This window comes from Notothenia rossii (assembly GCF_949606895.1).
Source record: "Notothenia rossii genome assembly, chromosome: 1".
NCBI classification, from domain to species: domain Eukaryota; kingdom Metazoa; phylum Chordata; class Actinopteri; order Perciformes; family Nototheniidae; genus Notothenia; species Notothenia rossii.
The window spans coordinates 39,027,191-39,054,580 of NC_136912.1; the positions used below are offsets into that span (position 1 = coordinate 39,027,191).

At 42.3% G+C, this 27,390-nt stretch overlaps 2 protein-coding genes across 3 annotated transcripts in view; both read right to left on the minus strand.

The window, feature by feature from the left end:
* Window positions 1–27,390, minus strand: part of LOC307039389 (VPS10 domain-containing receptor SorCS3-like) — a 355,063-nt gene that overhangs the window by 34,810 nt on the left and 292,863 nt on the right. For both annotated transcript variants that reach the window (XM_079681402.1, XM_079681403.1), the window contains 7 exons: window positions 17,846–17,922; window positions 16,992–17,083; window positions 15,807–15,914; window positions 14,764–14,881; window positions 14,544–14,677; window positions 11,301–11,414; window positions 6,871–7,042 (listed from right to left, as the gene is read on the minus strand). In XM_079681402.1, the coding sequence (XP_079537528.1) occupies window positions 6,871–7,042; window positions 11,301–11,414; window positions 14,544–14,677; window positions 14,764–14,881; window positions 15,807–15,914; window positions 16,992–17,083; window positions 17,846–17,922 (815 nt within the window). The remainder of the gene's footprint in view (window positions 1–6,870; window positions 7,043–11,300; window positions 11,415–14,543; window positions 14,678–14,763; window positions 14,882–15,806; window positions 15,915–16,991; window positions 17,084–17,845; window positions 17,923–27,390) is intronic.
* On the minus strand, window positions 2,434–3,596 carry LOC307044935 (uncharacterized protein; the record flags this gene model as incomplete). Its single annotated transcript, XM_079690391.1, has 2 exons — window positions 2,434–3,062; window positions 3,161–3,596. One exon carries the CDS (start codon window positions 3,594–3,596, stop codon window positions 3,162–3,164), a length of 435 nt encoding a protein of 144 aa, XP_079546517.1. The 3' UTR covers window positions 2,434–3,062; window position 3,161.

Consider the following 27,390-nt stretch of genomic DNA (forward strand, 5'->3'; position numbering starts at 1 on the left):
GTTGTGCATGTAAATCGTCTGCAAATGCTACAATCCCAAAGCTCCCTCCAAAGGGGGGTTTCTCTCCCACACACCCCCACCCCTGCCTGAAACACCTCCATTAGACTTATTTGTCTACTTCTGTAACATAATGACATCACTATGTAACACTTGCCCTTCTATTGGCCAACACATTTTATTTGTTACACTAAGGGGCTGGACATTTCCAAGTGGATGACAACAAAGCCGGGTAACTAACCAACCAGAGCAGACTGATACACATACAAATACGTAGCTGTAGGCCTATGTGTGTGTTGTAAAGAATGCTCTTATGAAATATGAAACATATAGTTGCTGAACTAGTGATTGAGCAACCTCCCAGTTGAATGGGACCAACCTCTATGGGGAATCAAAACGTGTAAATTAGACCCTCCAGAAAAACGCGATTCTGCGATCGCAGAATTTACCGCATAATCAGCAAAATGGCGCAGATTTTTAAAAGGCCGCATATTTATCAAAAGGCCGCATAATCCCCGCATTTTTCCACACAAAGTTGAGAGAAAAAAAAGTTGACTCATCTTGACGTGACGTCATCAGCTCGCGCATCACAGAATGTAAACAACACTGTATAGAGTGAACGTGTGGAGCTCACACGATAGAGAAAACACCAAGATGAAAAAAATCTAATCCAGCTCATTTACCGACGAACATTTCTACTAAAGACCGGGCAAAAAGTGGGGGGAAACTATTCTGCACCCCGTGCAACTGTTTGTTGGAGCATAAGAGAAAATCGACGGTGACGACCCACTTTGATTCATTCAAACATTCGAAAATGCTTTCTGCTGCTGCGGACAAGAAAGCCAAACAACGTTCACCGAGGCACCAACCTCCAAAACCCTTTCGAAGGCTACAAGAAACGAAGTGAGTAGCCTACAAGATTGAAGCTGGTCAGATAACGAACGAGTAAATGAAAACGAAATGAGGCGGAGAAGTGTGTCTGTCTGTGTGCGTGTGTGTGTGTGTGTGTGGGGGGTGTGTGTGTGTGTGTGTGTGTGTGTGTGTGTGTGTGTGATTAAAAAAGCTCAATTGCTTTTACAATAAATAAACATTGAATGTGTTTAATTGAATAGTAAAGGGGTTTAACGTTAGTGGCAGGTTGTGTGTGAGAGAGAATAAATAAGACAGCCCAATATTTAAAAAAATTGTTATTCTTTTTCCCCGCATATTTAGCATATTTCGCAACTTTCCGCATATTTCGCAACTTCCCGAAATTTCACCGCATAAAATCACATAAAAACCACGCATGTTTAATCGCATAATCAAGGATTTTAGCCCGCATAATCAAGGAATTTAGCCCGCATAATCAAGGAATTTAGCCCGCATAATCAAGGATTTTTACCCGCGTTTTTCTGGAGGGTCTAGTAAATGTGGCTCTGATAGTAACCCACGTCAATGATCTGTTGCACTTCCTTATGTAAACAATATTTTATGGGGAATCCTCATGCGCCACAGAAATAAAGTGTACCTTGCAAACGTGCAGTTATTTGTGTACAGTGTAGGTCTTGTTTCAACAATAAGGGGGACACATGTTATGCTGCTTCTTCTGATGTTTTACCATGAAAATGAATTGTGGAAATGTCTTGATTCAAGTGAAAAAAACTGAATTCAGGCGGCAGGAGTCAACACAAATAATATAAAGGATTACAATGCAGTTAGGCTATCAGGCATTCTGTATTGATTCAGAGTATTCTCCTGTTCTCATTGAATATTATCCAGGCATTTTTTTGTATTCCCTCCTCTTTTGTTTCTTTTGTTTGAGAAAATAAACTCTTTAAGCGTGCATGTAGCACTGATTCACATGCATGAAGAATAATTTAGTGTACATACCCCTTGATATTCATTGTGCACGTATTTGTATGAATGTTGCGACGTAGTAATTTGAATGTTAAGCAAATATCAGCTCATCTACGTCAGGCATGCTATTTTGAAAATGCTATTTTCTTACTGTAGATACATTCTCTTTCTCCCACCACACTCTCATAGATTCATACTGTGAACTCTAAACCATTTAAAATGGCAGTGAGGAAAATAAAGTATCTCAAACTCCCTGTGTCTCTTTCCTTTGAAGCCAAATATAGAACGGCATTTTATTTTAATTTTTCATGAATTGGTTGATGTCATTTGTCACGATTCTCATGTTATGTCACGTTTATAGTTTTGTAGGTTTGGGTGTTTTTGCTGTTTTCCATGTCATGTTTTCCTTTGGGTTATTGTCTGGTCCTTTTCCCTGTGTTTTCCTCTTGTCATTAGTTTCCCTGGTGTGTCTAATGGTCTGATTATGTTCACCTGGGCCCCTCTGTTTTCTCCTCCCTCCTCACCTGTGTCTTGTTGTGTGATTGAGTCTTGTGTGTATTTAAGTTCTGTCTGTCTTGGTCGGTTCGTCTTGTTCCCTGACTAGTTCTGCGGTGAATGTTCTGTTTTTGTCATTGTCTATACATATCATAGCCTTGAAATAAAGGAAGTTTCAGTTTATATCTGCATTTGGGTCCTGCTTGTTTCACAAACCGTGACAGTACGAACCGACCTGAAATATGGGCCCAGCAGATCCTTTCGAGCAGGAGATATTGGAGTTAACCGTTGCTTTGGCTGTCTGCTCTAGTCGATGGTTGGGAGCGTCCAGAGGTCAGCAGCGAGAGGCTGTTCGGGCTGAGGCACACCAGAGGGCAATGGAGAAACCAGGTTTAGTTAAATTCTTACCTGGCTGGATTTTGGACTTCCTCTCAGTGTGTGATTCCCGGCCTGCTAGCCCCAGGCATGCTAGCTCCATGTCTCCCAATTCCCAACCTGGCACCATACGCCTTGGTGGGTTCCGTCTGAAGTCAACCCGTGCTTCTGCCCCAGTTCCTGCTCCTGTCCAGGAGTCATATTCTGGAACTCGTCTGGCTTATGGAGGTCCACGGAGTATTCAGGCGGCTGCTAAGAGGAGGAGTCGCAAGGCCAAGCTAGCAGCTCAAGCCCCAAGAGCCATGTTTCCGGCTCCAGAACCGGACCTTACAGCCATGTTTCCGGCTCCAGAACCGGACCTTACAGCCATGTTTCCGGCTCCAGTGCCGGCCCACACAGCCATGTTTCCGGCTCCAGAACCGAACCTTACAGCCATGTTCTGGCTCCAGAACCGGACCTTACAGCCATGGTCCCGGCTTCAGTGCTGGCTCCAGTAACCATGGTCCCGACTCCGGCTCCTCGTCACCTGCTGACTCATCGACCGACGCCAGCTCCCCGAGTCCTGTCGGCGTACCGGCCGACTCCAGCACCTCGTCTCCGGTTGGCTGTCCGTCCGACGCCAGCTCCCCGAGTCCTGTCGGCGTACCGGCCGACTCCAGCACCTCGTCTCCGGTTGGCTGTCCGTCCGACGCCAGCTCCCCGTGTCCTGATGGCTGTCCGTCCGACGCCAGCTCCCCGATTCCTGTCGGCATACCGGCCGACTCCAGCACCTTGTCTCCTGTTGGCTGAACGTCCGACGCCAGCTCCCCGGGTTCTGTTGGCGAACCAACCCACTCAAGTGTCGTTGGAGGTCCCGCAGACTGCCCTTCTGCCGGGGATCCTGCCAACCCCATGTCCTGAGCCGTTGGAGGTCCCGCAGACTGCGCTTCTGCCGAGGGTCCTGCCAACTCCATGTCTGGTCCCGTTGGAGGTCCCGCAGACTACTCTTCTGCCGGGGGTCCTGCCAATCCCATGTCCTGTGCCGTTGGAGGTCCCGCAGACTACTCTTCTGCCGGGGATCCTGCCAACTCCATGTCTTGTCACGTTAGAGGTCCCACAGACTACTCTTCTGCCGGGGGTCCTGCCAACTCCATGTCTGGTCCCGTTGGAGGTCCCGCAGACTACTCTTCTGCCGGGGGTCCTGCCAACCCCATGTCCTGTCGCGTTGGGGATCCCGCAGACTACTCTTCTGCTGGGGGTCCTGCCAACCCCATGTCCTGAGCCGTTGGAGGTCCCGCAGACTGCTCTTCTGCCGGGGGTCCTGCCAACCCCAGGTCCTGTGCCGTTGGAGGTCCCGCAGACTACTCTTCTGCCGGGGGTCCTGCCAACTCCATGTCGTGTCCCATTGGAGGTCCCGCCGGCTACTCTTCCGCTGGGGGTCCTGCCAACTCCATGTCCTGTCGCGTTGGGGATTCCGCCGACTGCTCTCCTGCCGGGGGTCCTGCCGGTCCTGTGTCCTCTTCCATGGGGGATCTTGCCGACACCGGCTCCTGACCGGCCTCCGGAGCTGTCTGGTCTTCACCCCTCCTCGGACTCTGCCTTGCCCCCGGGCCGTCCGCCCGAATTCCCCTTTTTGAACTCTGCCTTGCCCCCGGGCCGTCCGCCCGAATTCCCCTTTTTGAACTCTGCCTTGCCCCCGGGCCGCCCGCCCGAATTCCCCTTTTTTGAACTCTGCCTTGCCCCCGGGCCGTTCGCCCGAGACCCGTCCTCCAGACCCCCTCCACCCACCCTGCTGGATTTGTTTTTTTGGGACGTCTGGAATCCGTCCCTTGAGGGGGGGGTTATGTCACGATTCTCATGTTATGTCACGTTTATAGTTTTGTAGGTTTGGGTGTTTTTGCTGTTTTCCATGTCATGTTTTCCTTTGGGTTATTGTCTGGTCCTTTTCCCTGTGTTTTCCTCTTGTCATTAGTTTCCCTGGTGTGTCTAATGGTCTGATTATGTTCACCTGGGCCCCTGTGTTTTCTCCTCCCTCCTCACCTGTGTCTTGTTGTGTGATTGAGTCTTGTGTGTATTTAAGTTCTCGGTTGTCTGTCTGTCTTGGTCGGTTCGTCTTGTTCCCTGACTAGTTCTGCGGTGAGTGTTCTGTTTTTGTCATTGTCTATATATATATATATATATATATATATATATATATATCATAGCCTTGAAATAAAGGAAGTTTCAGTTTATATCTGCATTTTGGTCCTGCTTGTTTCACAAACCGTGACATCATTCAAGCCAATCACTTCTCTGCCTATCTCTTAGTGAAGTCAGTCACTTTCACAGAGCCCATATGAAGCTGTAATTATTGTGTTGCAAAACAGGTTCTTCAACCAATACAAAGGCAGTTCTAACCAGGCAAATGTACGTGCTAATGTTATTATATCTCAAACATCACAACACTTCTTTTTTTTTGTTTTTCGTCCTTGTTTTTAAGTATGAATGTGCATCCCCCAGTCTTTTACTCATCAAATATTTAAAGGCATTTGCTCTCTCGAAGAATTACAGCCATTGCGGGCTTCATGAATATAAATTAAACTTTGAATTCATCTTGAGAATTTTCTCAAATAGAGTTAACTCCACAAGGATCCTTTACCCTGTTATCCTCTTATTTTATTACTCTGTTCTGCCACCAACCTCCCTCTGTCCCTTCATCCATCTCTTAATAATGAAAGAAAATGCCCTCGATTCCTAGACTTATCACACGGCTATATGACAACTGGGTCTGGACAAGTGTCGGGGGACACCTATCACCTCGAGCTGTTGCAGTGTCAGGAGAACACTTATGCTACTGATGCCCCACACCCTGTAGTTTGTTCTGCTGCCGTTCCACTGCATGGTAAGGCTCTACTCGACCAACCTTTTTTTGGTTTACCATTCGGAAAAGATGTGGGTTGTATATGCCCTGTTTTTAGTTTTTGGCTCTCAGCAAGCTTGGCCAGTATTAAATGGTGACATTAAAACAGAAAATTGTCACGAGTGCTTCCATGGAAATCATGCGCATGCCCAGCGGTTTTAAATGAAAAACAACTGTTAACAGTGAGCATTTTTCTCTCGCCAGTCGCTCCTTCTCTTTAGCTGCTTTTATTTATTTGTGTTTCCTTTTTCTTTTCTATACTGGGGAAAGTGTTGCCAATTTCAATCCAAAGCCTTGTGCTTTCCACATTTATATAACAAATAATATTTTCTGAAAGTATTCCATGTTCTGTGACGGAGGAAAGTTAATTTTTTTTTGTCAACAGCTCACTTAAATTGACCGGACTTCTTCCTGCAGATTGATATGAGTGAACATGCAGCCCCATTTGAACAGAGGGTCCTTAGCAATAGTCTGCTATCCTAAGAAGTAATTTGCTTTCAAAAAAGAACATATCACTCAATGTCTGAAATTGCTTATCAGAATAATTCAAATAAGCCGTATCTTAAAATAAAATAATGTCAGACGGCCTTAAAGATGACGAAGTGCAGTGTTTGTTTTTTGGTTGAAAAGTTTCAGTCTTTCTTTTGTGTTTTTGTGCGATTTAAACTGGGTCCGACGTGGTCCCAACGGTAAGTTGAGTTGAGTCCAGTTGAGTATAGCCGCACCATGGTGAACATGGGCTTTCCTGACCAGGACGTCTGAACGACCTGCCTCAGAAACCTCTCTATTACCAACAGGGCCTCAGGAAAGGATAACTTCTGTAAATACTTGACTTGGACTTAACCTCGTAGAGTTTAGAAAAAGTTCATTCCCACAGAAAGAAACTCAACTTTTTTTCTAAACAGTTTTCAGGGCTTGAAAAAAAAGTGTAAGCCCCACCTGACTCTGTAGATCCCCTCTAAAGAACATTCTAGCTTATTTAAGGTAATTATTTTAGTTCTACACACCACAACTATACTGATTTGGTCTCAAAGCCTTAAATGGCTGTTTTTAGCCAAAACAACTTGAATGTATTTCAGCTTCTTGTTTCTGTTCATCCTGCAATGTTACAATTTACACAAATGTGTATTACACATTAGGCTGCCAGAAACACAACTTGAAAATGAATTGATGAAATGTAGAAAACATATATTTACATGTATTTTTAAAAATATCTATATGCCGCTTTTTTGTTAAACCAACTACTAAACTCTAAACTAATAGCTAGTGAAGAAGCCATGTGTTCTCACCTCATCCAGGTGGACCAGGAAGGTGATGTTGCTTCCCAGGTTGGCGGTGAGTTTTCCGTCTCTGCTGGTTACCAAGAGTCCTTTGGGAGGTCTGTTGGGGCACTGCTGCTTCCTGGCCGTGTACATCTCTTTAACTCCTTTGGTGCAGTTGTTCAACACCACTTTACGGTACCTTAGAAGAGATGTTTTTAAAAAAGGAATTTCCGAAGGTTGCTTAAAAATGACTGCCTTTAGTACTTTTCTAGTTTAATCTAAGGGTGTCTTTGGTTTTAAAATGAATACCAAATTTAACATAAGCTTGTGATTTAGAGATGATGTTGAACTAAACAGAGTGGTGTGTGAGTACAGCTGTTGCCTCTTCTGATTGCAAACACAATAGCCGCTTTCACACCAAGTACTTTGCAGTATAGTTCCCAGCACTTAGTTCCCGAATTGAACTAAAGAGCAGATCGCGTTCACACCGGAATAAGTCCCTGAGGGAAGATTACGCAAATGAAGCTGCTGACGTCACTTTTTCTTCTTCTGCTTTGGGTTTACTGGCAGGCCGCAAACAACTTCACGGCGTATAGAGAGGCGAAGTACCTTCCTTTCTTGGGGACCTCCATGGAACCTTATTTCGGAAAAAGTATGTATTGAAGTCAATGGCGAGAGAAAGATTATCTTTAGATCCCGTTTGAATTGTGCCACGAACTACACATATGATGTGTGTCAATTTAAAAGATAATGTTGCAAGTCCAAAACATTCAAATGTGTCATGAAGTAACACTTTTTTTTGTGTGAAACCGCTCAATGAACTACATCTCCCGTCTCGCACCATCGCCGTCACATTTCACTTCTTTCTTTCAGAATGAGGCGAAAAGTATTAAACGAGGTGAAAATCACTCCAAGTCTGGGCATGTTGAGAGCTGTACATACACAAAAGGGGAGTTAGTCGGTTCCGTAAGAGCCAGCATGCGGGACCGGGATTTGGGGATTTGTAGTCTGTCTAGTTGCGTATTTTTCATAGTCTTAGATTTCAACAGTTTTATGACAAACTGTGACTTCTTTGACATGAAAATTATTTTTAAGATTAACAAACATCATATGTGTAATTCGTGGCACAATTCAAACGGGATCGAAAAATACGTTTTCTCTCTCCATTGACTTCAATACATACTTTTTCCGAAATAAGGTCCCATGGAGGTCCCCGGAAGGGGAGGGACTGCGCCCCTCTATACTGCCACCCGAAGTCCACTGCCGGAAGTCCCCGGAGTTGGACTGGCTTCCCAGCTGCTTCTACTGAAGCCTTCCGAGTAAATCGCCAGAACACCGAGACCTCCTCATCACTCCACCGCTCCCATGTTTTTTTTTGTGTTGATATAAATTAGTCTCTCTCCGTTGGTGCGCTGGGCTAATGCTAATGCTAATAATGCTAATGCCAGCAAATACAATGGTGGCTTCACAACACTTTTCAGAGTTTTACGGGTCGTGGTTTGCAATTTGCCCACCCAATCAGAAATTGGAATTGTTTTTCCCCCAGGAAAGTACCTGCTCTCTAGCAGGGTCTGAAAAGGGGGGAAAAGTTCTCATGAACTAAGTTCTCTTTTTGGTGTGAACGCAAAATCCCAGGAACTATCGGAACTAAAAGGGATAAGTACGGGGAAAAATACTCCGGTGTGAAAGCGCCATATAGATTTCAACAACACAAGCTGTGTCAAAGGCTGAGACGCCATATCATACTTAACTAGCACTAGTAAATAAAACACACACACTGTGATTAGGCTTTGCAAACCAACACCATTTTGAAAACACTGGATTATGTAATAACTACATTTTTACTACAATATTGTGTAATATAACCACATTATGTAATCACTAGACCTATAACTTTGAAGATGATGTAAATATTTGTAATATGGTCTTGATACTCCTTTAATAAGAGACTCCTCTTATGCCAGGGGCACAGGTCCTAGAGGTCTAATATAATATGTGGGAATTCTATAATTAAGCCTTATTGTAAAAAAATACCACATGTACAGATGAATACATTCATTTTGATCGAACATGAAATAATGTATGTTTTTTTACATTTTCATAAATGGTGTAACCGTTACCCTCCCCCACCCCCACAAGACCATTGGATTAGCTATGAGTGGGAGCAGCGGTGATTGGAGGAGACGATAACATAAATAATTATATTCTGAAAGCTAACAGTCGTTACAACCCACAATGACCATAACACATAACAGTTTTTGACATAAATGCATGTGTCAGAATGCGCCATTGAGAAATCCTACTGATTACCATAGAGCTGGTCACATAATGTAAGTGTACATTTATTAAAAAATATGTGGAAATGTATTAACTGTTGTTTATTACAAAATGCTGCACATTATATAAATTGTGGATGTTAAGGTCAAAGCACTTAAATCATAAAAGTGGTACCTCATGTAAATCTCTTACAATCTCTTTGGCTGATATTCATTCAGACTAGGATTCGGCAAATACCTATGGGGGTATGCAATATAGCATCATGTAGAGTCAGTGCTTGAATTGGGCCGGTACTCACCGGTACGCAGTACCGGCACTTCTGATTTTTACCCATGTGGTACCGGCACTTCTTACTGAGTACCGGCAAGGTGCCGGTACTCAGTAAAATGCCGGTACTCAGCCGCCGGCAATATACGTATATATTGTAAACGCAACGCAGCGCAAATGTGGGCCTGACTCTGCCTCACAGAGGGTGACTGGCTGTCTACATGACGTGGCCTGCCGACATTGCCACTTTCATACAGATCATACTAATGCCCTCGATTGGTCTCTGTGTGTCATTCAAGCTCGGGAGGGTGTGTGTTGGTGTATGTGTGGCGCGAGCGAGCGAGAAAGCGCGCGCACCGGTTACGTGTATTGTTGTTAGCATCTGGTGCTAGCTAGCTGCGCTAACGGATATAAGGAGCTTTTTCAACAACAAGGTGGAGGGAGAGTCCTTTGCTGTCAGACTGAGAGGCTGATAACTACAGCTCTGGTGAGGTAAATTACTCTCTGAGTCTTTAGATAGTTAACTTAGTTTAAGTTATCTCAGTGGGTCTCAAACGGCTCGATCACCATTTATGTAAACACATATTTCCATTTGAGGGGGTAGTGATTAGTAAAATATGCATGAATAATACAAACAAAATGTTAACTAGGTGAAAAAAGGTAAGATAAACTTGTTGAGAGCTAAAACTAGTCTTTGCTGTTGCCTCAAAGAGGAGCAGGGGGGAGAGGAGGGAGACAGGAGAGGCCGATTCAGGAGCCCAGACATACTCACAACTATAAATGAACCAAAAACAAATAAATAAACAAGTTTCAATGTTTTTTCATATTGGATATTGTATGTTATTGGTTATGGCCATGTACTTATGATTTTATGATTATTTAAATGTATACATTTTTGTTTCATATGGGTGTAGTCTCTTTATTTCCCACTCAAAATGCACCAGATTGATGCATTTAAGTCCAACATTAAAAACAAAATCTTACCGGGGGAACATGCCCCCGGACCCCCCTATAGGATTTGAGGCCCGGCCCCACTGTTCCCAAATAGATTTGCAATTTAAAAAAAATAGTAACCCATCTCCATATGTTTCTTTTTGGGTAGTAGATTTAAACTAGAGGGCTATCACTTTGTGCAGCAACGCTATTGACAAATAAATCCAGCAAAATGGCACAAAAAACTTGTAGTGGCCTCAGGGACGAGGAGTCATTTAACCAGCCAGTAGGAGTCAAGCTTTACTTTCTTTTTTATCCATAAAGAAAAAGTAAATCTGTTTACAGTTGTTTCATTATGGATGTTGAGAGGTATCCATATATCTCTTCATTTTGCTCTCAAAGTGCACCAGATTGATGCATCTAACTTCAATATTTAAAAAAAAATGTTCCCGGGGGAGCATGCCCCCGGACCCCCCTAGACTAGAGGGTGTCAGGTCCACTCCCCACTTATAAAAATAGCACTTTACCACTGCACCCCCTCTAATCTCAGATTAACCCTGAGTCATTTTGTTTAAGTACAGTGAGCCTTTCTAAAATATACAGTAAAGAGACAAACCCACCAGCATTATAGGATATACTATGACTTTGTGCGAAATACTTGTTGCTGATTTAGAGTACTGGCACCTTTTTTATTCCAATTCAAGCACTGTGTAGAGTGTGATGATCAAAAAGCTTATAAGACAATGTTATTCTCTAAGAATATTATTTTCTTAAATGTAGTAATTGTACAATGATGATATAGTTGGTATGTGTTTTAACCAGCACGTTAAATCCATATTGTAAGGAGATGCTTTTTGCGGGCTCGCATTCCAATTCTAATCTGTAACGGACTCGGCTTTAAAACCCTGCTTCGCAAACAGATGTGTTTCGTGCTGATAATGAATGTATGTTACATTATGCATAGATCAAACAGTCCTCACCCGGTGCTGTTGAAGTAGTTCTGACCCTGGCTGCAGCTCCTGGATACGGTGGAGGGGTTGAACCAGAAGGCAGGCCGGCAGTTCCCGTCTCCACGGCGCTCATATCCATAATCACTGTTGGACAACAAAGCACAGCCACACAGCAAGGATCAATATCAGCAGGTGAGAGGGGACATATTGTCATACGGCGTGTTCCACATCCCATCTCTTTATAATGGGGACCAGTTCCGGGCTGTCTGCCACCATTATTACATATTGATTAAGGCCAGAGTTGACAAATGTGCCACAGCAATGTGAAGAAAGTTAGCATGGATACACACCCTGGAGGGGTGGTGGTAGTGGGGAGTTGTAACCATACACAGGCTGACTGACTCTCACTTGCCCGCTAGTGTTTCCAATCAGAAAAATGATTTACATCAAACAAAGCAAGGTAAGCAATTGTCCGTTCTAATAATGGCTGTGACATTGATTAATCAATTAATTACCAAGCCAGAAGAAATAAACAAATCAAAAGCCATTGGCTGACTAGTCTAGTTTGTCTGTGATTACGACAGTGTGAACTTCATATTAGCAAGCTGTCAAGGCTGATTGGCTGTGCAGGTGCACATGGCCTTAGAGGTTAAAGGGTGATCTGGGTAAAAACAGTCAATGTATAGCATGGCATGAGGTTGGGATTGGCTACATGTGCTATTCACTGCATCTTGCAATATCAGAATAGAGTTTACACATACCAGGAATTTGCTTTGGTGTCTGGTGGTGTAAACATAACATCTAAGAAAAAAGGTTCCAATAGTAGGTAAAACATATAATGATATTCTTTAGTATTTTTAAGAAACTATTTAGCATTAAAATAGATTAGAGACAAGTATTGACACCAAATTAAAATATATAAAATAACTTTAAAAGCTAAAAAACTAAACCACTTAGCACAATGACTATATTACAATATATTGCAAACTAAAGTGTATTATGTGGAGGGCTGTGCAGACATGTGTGACGAAATGTGGGTGATGTGGGGAAAAAGGGTCATTGGACATATTTTTACATGATATTTAAGTTTATGTTTGTAGATGAACATGCGACAAATGGTCCACAGCCTGATTCACACTCGGGTAATATGCATGTGGACCAAGGGACATGGCCATTAGAATGAAATCCATTTTACATTAAACTCTTGGAGAGTAGAAATGTTAACTTAAAATGCAACTAATAAAATAATAGATTGTAAATAGTTTTATGATTTTATACATGAAAACCCACTAGAATAACACACATATATATTGGTACATATGCTACTGGTGTAGAATATCAAATAACATTTACACTGTGCTATATTATGATTAGTATTCAAAAAGTATAGAGGTTTAAAAGTCTGCTTTAATCTTTGGTGAATCAGCCTCTTGTACTGCAGAAAATGATATAATTGTGCTATTTGCCGGTGGCTCTCTGTCTTACATAGCACCATTATTTCATATGGAGCTAATGAGTATCTACTTTAGCTGATTATGTGGCAGACTCTTCACACCTCAAATTATGTTAAAGGATTCAAGCTCTTTTTGGCACTGATGGTTTATAAAATCCTCATTTTTGAATTTTAAGCATGCGTCAAATAATTCCCAGCAGAAGGAGACAGGGACCAAATCAGACTTAGTCACACACCGAAAATAAAACTAGCTTTTGTTCATTTGGAAGCATTTGGCATACTATAAACACTAACTGCTGTATGTTTGGATGCCTTCTTTTTTGTTTTTCTGTCATTACAAGATAAACATTACAACCGTTTACGATTTGCATACAAATTGAATTGAGTATTTACACCCACGCTATCATCTCAACATAATTACAAGCATAGCGAGCTCACAGAGACAGACAGTACGAGCAAATTGTGCAAAACCATCCCAAACTTATCAGATTATTGGAAAACACACAGCAAATGGAGTAAATTAATGAGACACATGAATAGCATATGCAATGGATTAATGGATTACAACTAAATGGCTTAGAAATTGGCCTCAATGACAAGTAGAAATGGTGTTTGTATAGAACTCCTCCTTGACCCCCCCCCCCCCACAAGGTTGCATGCTTCACTTGATGCAATGTTTATTTTCTGATTACAAAAGACGTGACACCTGTCCTATTGTTTTTTAAATGTATTTTACCTTGGAATCAACACAGTCCAATGCTCTGCTTAAGAAATACACCTGCAGTACTTTAACAAGAGCTATTAAAGAGGAAATATTATGCACATTTGCAGGTGTCACATTTGTATACTGTGACGTGTTTCCATGCTTTAATGTTCAAAAAGCTCTTTATTTTTCTAATACTGCCTGTGCTGCAGCACCTCTGTTCACCCTCTGTCTGAAACCAGAGCTAAGTCGGCTCTGATTGGTTAGCTGGATGGACCATGAATTGCATGGCAATGAAAAGGCAAAGAAAACTGAGAGCATAAGCTGTATTGCACTGACTGGAGACCACTGGATGTCAGTAAGCAGGAAGAACACACCAAATCCAAATGGTTACTATATTGTTTAGCTTTAAGTGTGGTGAAAATAGAGGGAAAGCATTTTGCCGAAACATGTGTTTCGGCAAAATGCATTGATGTTGATGAAGCTCTACGTAAGGTTCTTGAAGTGGCACAGGAGTGGGAGATACCATCTTAACAGTTAATTTCTTTACTACAACACCACAGGTGTATTTGTTGTCTTCCCCCAAAATACAGGTAAATATTAGTAATTTAAACTGACAGTTTATTTTTGTGATTAAAGCAATTTCATCTTTTAATCAATTTACAGCAATAATTATTGGATAAGCATTAATAAAAAGGACACATTTATGTAAAAGTGAAGCTAAAAAACATCAGTGTTTGTAACTAAGGTACTTAGCACATTTTGTTGACTGAAGAGGGTATCCAATAGTGGCTAGGTGGATGTACTTGAGCATAACAAATGGCTGCTGAAGGGTAGCTGTTTTTTTTTATTTTACTTTTGAATAAAAGACCTGTTGGTTGGCTGAAACAAGGACAGACATTTAACAACATTCCAATTTGACAGCAGCCTAATAGAAAATAATGAAATGACTAACCAATTCAACAAAGAAGCATGAAACAACACTTTGTGTGTTGCAGGGTTGGAAAGAAAACATTGATGTTGATGAAGCTCTACGTAAGCAAACAATAGAGAGAAATATAATCCCCCTCGACGATTATGAAGAAAAGCTAGTGTACAAAGGCCTGCATCGTCTTACCATTCAAAATCATGAGCGCGACAAATACAGGACTCTGCTGAGAGGATTCTTGAGTAGTCCTTTCCCAGCATGCAGTAGTTCCCAGGCCTGCGCTTCATGTAAATCTGTTTCTGTCCCATCACGCATGGCTCGCCCTGTCGGCACAAGAAGCACAACAACTGTGACTGAAATGTCCTTTTATGAGGTACAATTTCAAGTGTAATGTTGGTATGTTTCTTACCTCATTGTGCAGGTGCCAGGTTTGATAGTCTTCCTCTGTACATTGCCTGCTGAAGATGGACTTGTAGTCTATCTTGATGAGCTGCCATTCAGAACGGTGGCTGAAGTGTCCAAAAAAGCTACGGAGGCAAATCAGAAGATTACTTTATATCATAATTAACATAATCTGTACTGTGACCGAGCTTCATTGAAGATTAAATGTTGTATAGTTTGGATATTTTGTAGTGTAAGGTGCTATTTATTTGTCTCCAGTTCAAGTCAAATCAGAGTGTGGACTGATATAATATTAAAAAGTACATATTATGATCATTTTCAGGTTCATATTTTTATTTTGTTCCCCTTTCTATGACATGTCTCCATGCTTTAATGTTCAAAAAGCTCTTTATTTTTCTCATACTGCCTGTGCTGAAGCACCTCTTTTCACCCTCTGTCTGAAACCAGAGCCAACTCTGCTCTGATTGGTCAACCAAATAGAGATGTGTTGGATATGTCCCACCTCTTAGAATATCACATTGGAGTGCTAGCTAATAGAAGCGCAAGTGTTTTATAGTGGTGTCACTATGTTATGGAAGTAAAGAAAGGAGTCCAATAAATACATTTCAGGTGAATGTGGGAGAGACACCCCCTGTGGAGGGAACCCCAAAAACAATAAAATGGCCCCTTTATTGTTTTCTTATCAGTCTCATTTAACATACTTTCCTTTTTTCTATTAATTTCAGTTTTTATTTACATAGTTCTTAATCATAGAAGAAGTTATCTCTTATGACCAGACCCATTTGTCAGGTGACCTAATATCCACAAAGGTCTGCCTAACAGCCTACACGATCCATTACCTGCCCCTCATAAGTGTGGCTTAATGAAGACGAAAAACAGAGCTTTGAACGGATGCTTTCCTTAAACGTCTTAATCTGTTTAGCCTTTTCGCTGAGAAGCCAGAGGTTTGAACCAAAACCTTTCACTCCTCAGCCAACAATACTCACTAAAAGGACAGGTGAGTAAACAGCTTTTAACACGTCTTTGTCCTTTGTTACATTTCTCACTTACGTCATTATTTGGTTTTCGGCCCCAGCCTCCACCAAGACTCCATCCACGAACAGAGGCACTGCGGAGAAACTGTGTTGGGTCCACTGCCTCCCCTCATCAAAGCTGACCCTGTGTGTCAGAACGCATTCACATCACAAACCCAGCAACAACGATAGCACAAAGACAGACGCTCTCTATTAGAGCCTGGTCATGAGGGGATTTAGGTGGAGATCAGAAAGACGGGTCTCTGAGTCTCTGTGCAATTAGTTACTGTAGCTTTGGGTAAATATCAAAAAGCTGAGCATTAAAGGGGGTATTTAGGACAGACTGTCTGGTTCTAAAACAAAGATGCACAAACGTCTCTCCAGAAAGAAACATCAGAGTTCTTTGGTAGAGTCTAGCAGGGGGGGATAAAAAATGAAAGACCAGAATAGAACTGTTTTAAGTTCAACTACAAAACTGCAGAGGGAGAATGAGACAGCGAAAACATCGGACATGCAGCTTTCATCATGGGGACCGAGCCTCTATTGATTCTGGCATCTTATCAACATTGTGCTGCAGTGAGAACAACTAAGAGTACCTGACAGTGACATGGGTAGAAACACTGCTGAGGCCTGTGCTCGGAAGAAAGAAACCCCCTGTGTTATTACTGAAAAAAAACCTTGATTTGGCTAAAAGCACTGTCAACTGGAAAGGCGTTGACATGCACCCATTATGAGATTCTGGCAGGAGTGGCAAGTGTTTAACACTGGCTGAGAAAGCAATACTGTTCTACTGTACAGTGCTGCAGGGTTCTTTCTATCTGTCATTTTTGTTCTTTCTTCCTCTACCATCACACTTAAATTGGTTAGGAGAAAAAAAAAAAGCAGGCTACACTTCACTGGCTCTAAAACTAATTTCAGAATTGTTGCAAAAGTGACTGGAGAACAGATCTGGTCTCACTTGGATTAGCCTGCAGTGAGGCAGAGCGTAGGCACCCAATTTGGCAAGAGGAAGGCAATGTGTTAATGAAAACACTGAAAGTGTGTGTGTGTGTGTGTGGGGGGGGGGGTCAGTGGGCTGTCTGTTAATGAAAAGTGGCTTGAAAAAAGAAATATCTAAAATTAGACTGACTGGCATTTTTTTTTGCAAGAGCCAAAGTGTGTTGTTAAATGAATCAAGTTTGGACTAACAATAGCTGTAAGACAGTTCTCTAAATTAACGTACCACAAGTGTTTGGTAGGCACAGATGGCTGCTTGACCGCAACGAGGGCCCCTCCTTTGTCCAGAAACCACACGTTGTGCTCCTCTTCAAAAATCTAAGCAGAAAGAAATCATTTTAATATTGATGCAACAGGCAAAATATGACTTTTGCAATTACAAGAAACCCTGATTTTAGCAATGACCATTCGCTAGCCCCACCAACATTTTGGTGAGTATGCACTCCTCTTCCTACCAATATTTCTTAGTGAATATGCTCCCATGTGAACATGGCTGTCATGCATATAGGGTTACGATAAGGGGTTTGGGCATGACAATTGAATAATAGACATAAGCACAGAATAAAAGAAGAAAGAAGAAAATAAATAATCGCAACATAGAGTTTCTCTTACAAAATGTGTGTTTCTAGAAGTGGTATTTTTTAATGCAGATATGTGACATTAAGCTAGCCTGCGCCACAACTCTGAAACTAAAGCAGCTAAATTTGATTATTATTGGCGCATCATGTATCAGAAATGATGTATCAGATATGTCCGACGAAAACTCTTTGTGGAAAGCTTGACAGGTACAGTAACTAAGGAAGCAGGGCTTAGTAAAGTATACATTAGGTTATATGAAAAAAGCCTTTAGCTTTGCGGTGGTGACGCACAGCCATTTAGTAGTGTTAATGTGTGGAGATTATCCTGCTGAACAAAACGCTTTAGTATCATAAATGTGTGTTTGCAAAAGCTTGGCTTAGTCAAATATATCCTCGCTGCACCACCCCATACATTTGGTAATCATGTAGCCTAGTTCTTATATTAAAACGTCAAACTGTTGTAAAAGTCTGTCATTTGACTTGATCTCACTGTGACGCTCACCTGTCTCCAGCTATTGCCAGCATCAGACGATATGAACATGCCCACGTTGTTGTAAGACAGCTCTGCTCCAATATTTCCTGCAATGAAAATGCCAACAGAATATGTGACACAACTGAAAAGGATAACTCACAGATAAAGGGGCCATGTTTTTAAATACAAGCTGCCAATCACACCACAGCTGTGATTAATCATTCCTCTGGCTAGGTTCCCAGATCAGCTTTCCATCTCCTATTCATGTGGATAATACAGAGAAGACCCTAGGTTAATTCTTATGGATGCCTGCATCATTCAGGCACATCATGTGAGATGTGAAGGCGGGGGCCTCCTTCGCTCTGGCAGTTTGCAGCGTTACAACATAATGCCTCCAAAGCTTTTCCTGCGAGTGTGCACGAGTGAACTGACTTCTCCCGTTGATCCGCTCTACTATCTTGGCCACGGCTCAGTAAATAGGCATGTGTTTGATCTGGATGGTGTTTGTCATGTTGGTGAGATGATCTCCGCGCCAGCTGACGTCTTAAAAGGCGCAGCGGGCAAAGTGAATCACGGTGCCAAAGCAAAGGCTCGGCCAGAGATACACAGACGCACAAAGACACACTGTGCAAGCAGAGCGGCGGAGTGGTATGTTTATTCAGCATTCGCACACACAAAAGACAAAACAGACAGATCTAAAGACTCGGCACACACACTCACGTAAGGACATACACACTCTTTTCACAGTTGTTTCTGCTGACACCGCCACTGGTGCTAAGGAATCTATTTATTCTTAAATTATCTACATGTCCTTGCTTCAACTCTTTCACATGATCTAGCAGGTAGTGGCACCTTTTTCTCCCCATGCATAATTGGTTGTTTGATGAAATTACATCAAAACAGGTTGACATGTGATCCACAACATGCTTGTGGAAGAAGTGAATATCCTGCAGTGCTCTGTGCCCAGTGTAGCTTAAGGAATTACTGAGCATGGTACTTAAGTGAGAGGGCATGCAAGGGTCACAGTGCTGAGGGATTATTTTGTCTACAGCTGACTGGAACAATACAGTACAACCCCAAAATATCAGTTTTTGAAAAATATGAATGAACATTTATCAAGCTCAAACTCACACAGGCCCTGCCCTCTTTTGGTCTCATGGGTAATGCCCTAAGCCCCCAGAAAGTGCACATGCCGCTGAAGTGAACCTTTGTAGTGGACAAACTGCTACAAAAGCAGTTGTGTACTACGGTACAACAAATGTCAGCCCATGACATCATTGGGCCCAAAAATATGTCTGTGAATCAGCATTTTGTTGTTGTTGAGCTAAATAAACTATCCGGCACAAACACTTTAATAGCCCTTATTTAAAGAGTAACTTGCAGGTTTTTTTTTTTACTACATTTATGCTTAAAGAGCCCTGTGACACGAACCCAACAACTGTTGTGCAATTAAATAGTGGGCTACTAGTAATCTCGAACCGTCAGTTTAAAAAAGAAAAAGCGATACCGTTCCGATAAATATCAATAATTTCGAACATCGCGGGAAAATTCCTTCGACTCATTTTGAGGTTTTGGGGGAAGCCGGAAGTGACGTCAATGCGGGAACGCTTCACTGTGCGGCGAGAGAGCCAAACACGGACAAAGTGTGTTGTCATGCGTAGAAATGGTGAATTACTGAGTTTAGGCACGTTAATAACGTTTTAATGAAGTTGACTACAGTATATTCATATTTGTCAGTGCTTTCATGTCAATTCGGCGAACATAAACATAAATGATCGTGGTGAAGATGATGATTAAATTAGGATTAAAAATCGGTAGTGAGAGCTGCTGAATTTCCTCCCGTCGGATGTGATATAAAAACAAATCGATTATTTTTTTAAACTCAAGTGGATGAAACTACATTTATTAGTGCTTTCATGTCAATTCGGCGAACATATGATACATTAAATGATCGTGAGGATGATGATTTAAAAATCTTTTGTTTGAGCCGGTCTGCATTTCCTGATGAGAAAACAAACCTTAGCTTTTTGTAGTTGCAGTCAATGGTGTAGTGGGCGTTGGACGCGGGGGTACGCCGTATCCCCACTTATTTGAAGCATGATTTCTTTTTTTAATAGTCTAATACATCTAAAATCATTGCCAGTGTTATCAGTTGCAAGTGTGTGTTTGTTGTAATAATGACGAAAACATAATAGGCAGATTTCACAGTAATTATAATAAAAATGTAGCTCAAGCATTTATGCAACTTGATTTGAAGCGTGTGTGTGTGAGGGGCAGAACTGTGTGTGTACGGTGACCAGGTGTCCCGCACTGTGCGGGACTGCACACACAGCATTTTTATTATTTGTCCCGCGTCCCACACATTGAGACTATGTCCCATATTTGAGTGATAGTCGCGCAGAAAGGCCGGATCGGTTCGCTGACAGCCGGCACCGCCCTTTATTATTATATTGTCTAAACGGCATCATGTAAGTTGCGCTGACAGGCGACACAGAGGTCCCCAAGCCCCCCCCCCCCTCCGTTGACAGTTCACGAGCGAGTCCATAGTGTCTCCCGTCCACCCACCACCCCGTCGACCCAGTAAAAACATCCCCACTACACCACTGGTTGTAGTAGTACACCAACATGGATTAAACGTGTGGTTTTTTTTACCACAATGTTGGGGAAATTAATGGATAAAATGCACGGATTATTATTATTATTATTATTATTCCCACTCCGATCGGGACACTAGGTCCACCGTTTCCCCGCAGTGAGGCTCCCCCCGTTGAAAGTTTACGTGGGCTGGGCTGGGTGCAGTGGCGGACTGGGCATCGGGAGGAATCCCGATGGGCCGGTACCGAAGTGGGCCGGTCGGATAAGTCACTAGCACATCCCCCACTCCCCCCGTTGACAATTTACTAGTTGTACCGAAGTGGGCCGGTCGAGAGTCCCGGGCAGGTTTTTAGTCCCTGTCCACCACTGGCTACATGACCGTATGATCGCCCATATTGACGCACCTAATTCCTAAGCTTCTAACAGATAAAAAATAAACCGATCCTTCAGCCTCATATGAGCTCTCAGACAAGTTCAAAATTAAATTGTCATCGCTGTCTGAGCTTGTTGCTGTGTGCACCATCGTGCGTTTACATGCAGATGCTGGGATCCTGAACGGTGCAGCTGGAGCGCTGTGCCCGCAATGACGTCACCCATAATTTGGCGGGACTTGAAGAATCCCCGAGAAGATCCAGGAAATGGTCAACATTGAAGGGCAGATTAATGGTTATCAAAGTACAAACAGAGGCGCGGGAAGGTATTTTGAGTGGGGGTGCTGAGGTGCTGGACTCCAGTGAACACTATTACGGGCACTATAGAGCACGCACAAAAAAACTCCCAACACACAGTAAACCCGCGACTGTTACAATGAAGGCTCGATAATCAGCTTACGGCATATAGGCAGCAGTGGCGCAAAAAGTGGGTATGCACTATATGCGACGCATAGGGGCGCCACACCAGTGGGGGCGCCCAACAAGCGATGGTAAAAAAAAAAAATTAAATTAAATAAAAATAAAATGGTATTTTCTTTATGTTTCTAAATAGTTTCTGCATTTCCTTAAGGTTTTAAAATATTTTAGAGGAGTAATATGCTAGAGAAGGGCGCCCTATCTCATAAGATTCCATCATAGAATTTTGACATAGAGGAGGGAGCACGAGCAGGGACGCCGTGAACACTGAGGAGCAGGCGCTCGTTGTGAGTTAACGTCAAAAAGAAATCATGGATAAACCAAAAAAGCGGTCGGGGGCAGAAAATAGAAAAAGAAAGAGGGAAAAGGAGACGGCGTGTCAAGGGATGCGACAACAGCTAAATAAGTGGATGTTGAAAGGCAACAGGTAGGAATAGGATGATTTAAAGTGTGACGTCTGTCTGTGCTTGGAAATATTGACTGGCTAGCGTATGCTAACACTGGGCATGTAGCAGCCAAAGGTGGGTGGGTTTATGGCTAGCTTAGAATATGCAAACCAATGTTGCTGCGCCAGCGCTGACATGGAAAGTATGAGGTAGCATGTACAATAAATGACAAGAATCTGGAAAACATAACTAATGCAATAACTCTGGTTTATCATGGAATCATGCACACATTTGCTACCAAATAAGAGGCTTGCAAATGTCAGTTCATGTTAACAGACTGTTCTCAGATTGGCTAGTGTTTGCTAACACTAGCAGCTGAAGTGTGGTTTACGGCTAGCTTTAATGCAAACCGATGTTTCTGATAGCTACATTTAGATTTTGGTTAAACCCCATGCATGTCACGTCCAAATTGTATTAAGGTAAAATAATAACTGGTAAATATAAGGTAGCATGCACAATAAATGTCAAGAAGCTGGAAAACATAGCTAACCATGGAATCATTTAAATATGTTGTGCTGCCATTAGCTGTCTATGTTAGCTGTGCTGTCAGACATACAGGCTATACATCTGTTTGGTGACACAGAAGCTGTTATTACAGGGTCACATCTCTTTACAGGTCTGTGCTAAGTAGCTCTCCGTATTTGTTCTTTTAAAATTCAAAATGTGAATGTACTTTCAACAGCAGCACAACCTTACACGGCATAATAGTGTTTTTTATTTGTTCTTTTAAAATCCAAAATGTGAATGTACTTTCAACAGCAGCACAACCTTACACGGCATAATAGTGTTGTTTTTTTCATTATTAAGTTGCCTTATCACTGGGCTGATATAATAATTTAATTTAGACAGCTGCTTTAACAGTGAATTCATTTTATTCAGGTGTGAGGATGGTGGCTCAGGAAAGACAGGGGAAGGCAACAGGTAGGTCTAACATTAGGTGTAAGTGTAGGGGTCTTGATACCAACAGATTCATTTCTTAATATTATTTTAATATTATTAAAAAGGAAAAACTAATATGGAAAATCTATTTCATAATGTTTGTTTGACAATATATCTTAGTGGAAAAGAACACAGGCAAGGAGTGAATGAGACAGACATGAGGTCGGCGATGGCATCAAGTAGAGATGAGACCAGTGATGATGTCAGGTAGTAGGAGTTCTATTAGTTTGACCACACAAAACTCAATGTCCAGTATGGTTTGAAGTTCTGTTGACCAACCTATTCACTGTGTCCTTTTTGGGGATAATAGTGCAGACAGAGATGGAGAGCCACTCACCACAGAGGTGGAATTTGAGGAGATTGTCGAACCGAGAGGTGACGATGAGGTGGAAGAGAATGTCGAACCGAGAGGTGAAGATGAGGTGGAAGAGAATGTGGAACAGAGAGGTGAAGATGAGGTGGAAGAGAATGTCGAACCGAGAGGTGAAGATGAGGTGGAAGAGAATGTCGAACAGAGAGGTGAAGATGAGGTGGAAGAGAATGTCGAACAGAGAGGTGAAGATGAGGTTGTGGAACAGAGAGGTGAAGAGGAGAGGGCTGAGTCAAGGCCTTACTCAGAAGATCCATCAGACTGGCCACCACCACATCAGATTGGGGACTCATTTAGGCAGTGTGTTGTTGAAAATGGCCCACACAAATGTCCTGATGGGCCATATCCAAGATCAGAGAAGTCTAGAAGGTGTTTTTCGAAAGCGTATTGTTTTCGCACAATGTCAAATGGAGAGAAAGTTGCACGAGATTGGTTACTGTATTCTAAAAGTACGAATAAGGTGTATTGTTTTGCGTGTAAACTTTTCGGTGGAGCTAGCGTTGTTGACACACGCTTTGTGGTGGGATATAATAACTGGCAGAGTCTTTCAAAAACGCTGCAGCACCATGAAACCAGTGGTTTACACATCAACGCGTATCTTTTGTGGAAAGAATTAACATCTCGCTTACGCCTTGGTAAGACAATTGACAGTACCTTGCAAAAAGCCATAGAAGCTGAAAAGGCACACTGGAGAAGCGTGTTAACGAGAGTGATCAATTGCATACTCTTTCTCGCAGAAAGGAACTTGCCACTGAGGGGGAAGAATGCTACATTAGGAGATCCTAAAAATGGAAATTTTCTGGGTGTCCTTGAGGTCATAGCACGATATGATGTCACACTAGCAGAGCATCTTAGAAAGGTAGCGGCTAAAAAACCCACAGGATATCTTTCCTGGTGCACTCAGAATGAATTTTTAGATTCAATTGCAGACTGTGTACTTGGTAAAATTTGTGCCCAGGTCAAAGCCTCCAAGTACTTTGCTGTGGAGTTGGATTGCACTCCTGACATTTCAAAGCAGGAGCAGGCCTCAGTCATAATCCGGTATGTTCATACGGACGACAAAAAGAAAGCCACCATCAATGAGTCTTTTGTTGGCTTCATAGTTGTGAAGGACACAACTGGTAAAGGTCTCACAGAAACACTGACTGGGGTGCTGGATAGCCTGGGGTTGGAGTTGAAGAATTGTAGGGGACAGAGTTATGACAATGGCTCGAATATGAGAGGTATACACAAAGGTGTTCAAGCCTTGGTGCAGCAGAAGTGTCCAGAGGCACTATTTATCCCCTGCTGTAGCCACAGTCTCAACCTTCTCCTATGTGATGCTGCATCATCAAACAGAGTGTGTCTTACCTTTTTTGGCACTATCCAGAGACTGTACACCATTTTTTCAGCTTCGGTGAAGAGATGGGATATCCTCAAAGAGTTTGTGGACATTACTCTAAAGCCTCTCAGTGAAACCAGGTGGGAGGCGAAAATAGACTCTGTCAATGCTGTGCGTTTCCAGTTAGGGGGGATTCTTGACGCTTTGGAAAAGCTTGAGGAAGTGGAAAAAGACGGCAAAACAGTCTCAGAGGCAAAGTCGCTCTCTGGCGAGATTGTTACCATGGAGTTTCTGATGTGCCTCTTGATTTGGTATGATCTATTGTCAGAGATCACGTTTGTTAGCAAGGCAATGCAAGCAGTGAACATTTCGATGGACACTGCCATAAGGATGATCGATTCTCTGAAAGAATTCTTCTGTAAGTATAGAGAGGAGGGGTTTCAGAAATCCCTTGACATTGCACGCAGACTAGCCATTGAGATGGATGCTTCCCCTGACTTTAAGGAAAGACGTTGCAGAAAGCAAAAGAGATTTTATGGAGATGATTCAAGCACTGGCCATTTTGAACAGGAACCTGAGACCCATTTTAGGTGCATGGTTTTTAATGTTATTGTTGACACTGTAATTCAGGAGTTGTCTGACAGATTTTTGCAATCTTCAGCTTGTGTCCGAAAAGTTTAAGTTCATTTACAAAATGGAACACATGACAAAAGCTGAGTTGGAGGAATCAGTGACAAGATATGCACTGGCTACCGATGATGTTTCAAGGGATATCATTCAGGAAATTTACCCAGCAAGCCGTCTACTTAGGGGGCATGAAAAGGCTCTGGATAAACTAAATGTCCTCCTACAGGAGAACCTTGATTTGGTTTTCCCAAATCTGACAGTAGCCCTGAGAGTTTTCCTGACAATGCCTATGACAGTTGCCTCTGCCGAGAGATCATTCAGCAAGCTAAAGCTGATTAAAACATACCTTCGTTCCAACATGAGCAATGATCGCTTAACCCAATTAGCAGTCATTTCAATTGAAAACAGTGTGGCACGAACTGTTTCATTCGATGCAATACTAGATAAATGGGCAAGTGCAAAGGCACGCCATGTTACGATTTAGTAGCAACTAAAGAGTGCTCTACTACAATCTCAGGTAGCAACATTGTTACATAAGCTACATCATTTTTTAATTTTTTTTATTTATTAGCTTATTTGTCAGGGGCCGTGTACAAGACAGTTCAGGTACCAGAGTTAGCTATAAAGTGATTTACATCTGTGGTTGTTGTTAACAGAGTGTGTTCTAATGGATCTTTGTAAGCTTACTTTTGCATTTTAATGTTTTAATGTTTTATGTTGCATTGATTATAATGATTGTAAATGTGTAAATTTGTTTATTATTTAATGATGGTAGACCTACAGTGGCTGATATGCTTTAAAATAAACCCTTATTATTTAAAGGCCATGTCCAGCAGACTTATTTATTTATTATTACTATATATATATAAAAAAAATTTTTTGGGGGGGGGGCGCCAAAATTGTTGCTGCATACCCCCCTGACACAGGGCAGCTGCGCCCCTGATAGGCAGGGGTAAAGTGCTATTTTTTACGAGTGGGGAGCGGACCTCACCTCCTCTAGGGGGATCCGGGGGGATGCCCTCCCGGGAAGATTTTTTTAAAATATTGAAGTTAAAAGCATCAATCTGGTGCACTTTGAGAGCAACATTAAGAGATCTATGGATACATCTCTCAACCCCCAGATGAAACACAACTGTAAGCAGATGTTCTTTTTCTTTATGGATATCTTACAAATCACTCCCCTTTCAAACTGTATTCTTGTTTTACTGCCATATATTATTTCATAATTGTTTTTCCTTTATTCTCTTATTTTTTTATAACTATAATGATCATATGAAGGTGTGCCCCGGAAATAATCTTTTGAATAATCTTTGACCAAACCGTTTGAGACCCACTGAGATAACTTAGACTAAAGTTAACTATCTAAACACTCAGAGAGTCCTTTAGCTCACCTGAGCCTCTCAGTCTGAGAGGAGAGCTCTCCTCCAGCTTGTTGTGGAATAAACAGCTCCGTATGTCCGTTAGTGCAGCTAGCTAATCAGATGCTAACAACACGGTCCCTGCTGCTGGCACCGGTCCCTCTCTCTCTCCCCCTCTCTCACACACACTAAATGCGCTATTTCCGCACACACACAGAGCCGCGAGCTTGAATGACACAAGCACACTTTTATTTCCATCCAACTCTCTGATTGGTCTGGTGTCTTGCCTCTGTTGCATTCACTGAACACGGGAAATTACAGTCCTGCCGTCCTTTCTAGTGTCTTGATGAGGTTCACGTAAAGCACGGTTAATGTATTATATTATTGAGGTAGAATTGTCCGGGGCTACAGAAAAAACATTCGGGGAAGGCCAAAATATCATTTTACCAACAATGTGGAATTTATTGGCTACATATTACACAGATTATGCACAGCGGGAGCAGCCAAATAATCAAATAATAATTCAGACAGGAGAGCTCCGCACCCCCTGCCTGCCGCTAGGGGGTGCTGCAGCGCCCTCAGCACCCCCCTTCCCGCGCCCATGAGTACAAATATCCAAAATCAGTTCAGTAACGGTTTTCAAGGGGACAATATTTTCTCAAATTGATGGGTTTGGATGATGGGGGAAAATCGTGTCACAGGCTCTTTAACCTTGCCTGAAAATTACAATTACAAATGTTAATGCAGGATTTGATATGTTTTCCTAGACATAAGGGCAGGATTTCAAAGGGAAAGGAGCCGTTTTGAACATACGTTAGACCGGCCGCTCTCCCCCATGTTACGTCACACGCGGGAGGTCACGTGCGGAGGCTTTTTTATGCAGAAGTAAACATGTCTTACAAAAACGACGCCAGATGTCACTGTAGGGTATATTTCTGTATATTTTTTTGAAAATCTAGTGTATTCATAATTTTCCTACACATTTATTCACTGATGTCTCTAACCTGCAAGTTTCTATTTAAGGGTTGTCAAGTTGTAAAGTGCACTATAGGCCCAATCCTGTATCAATTT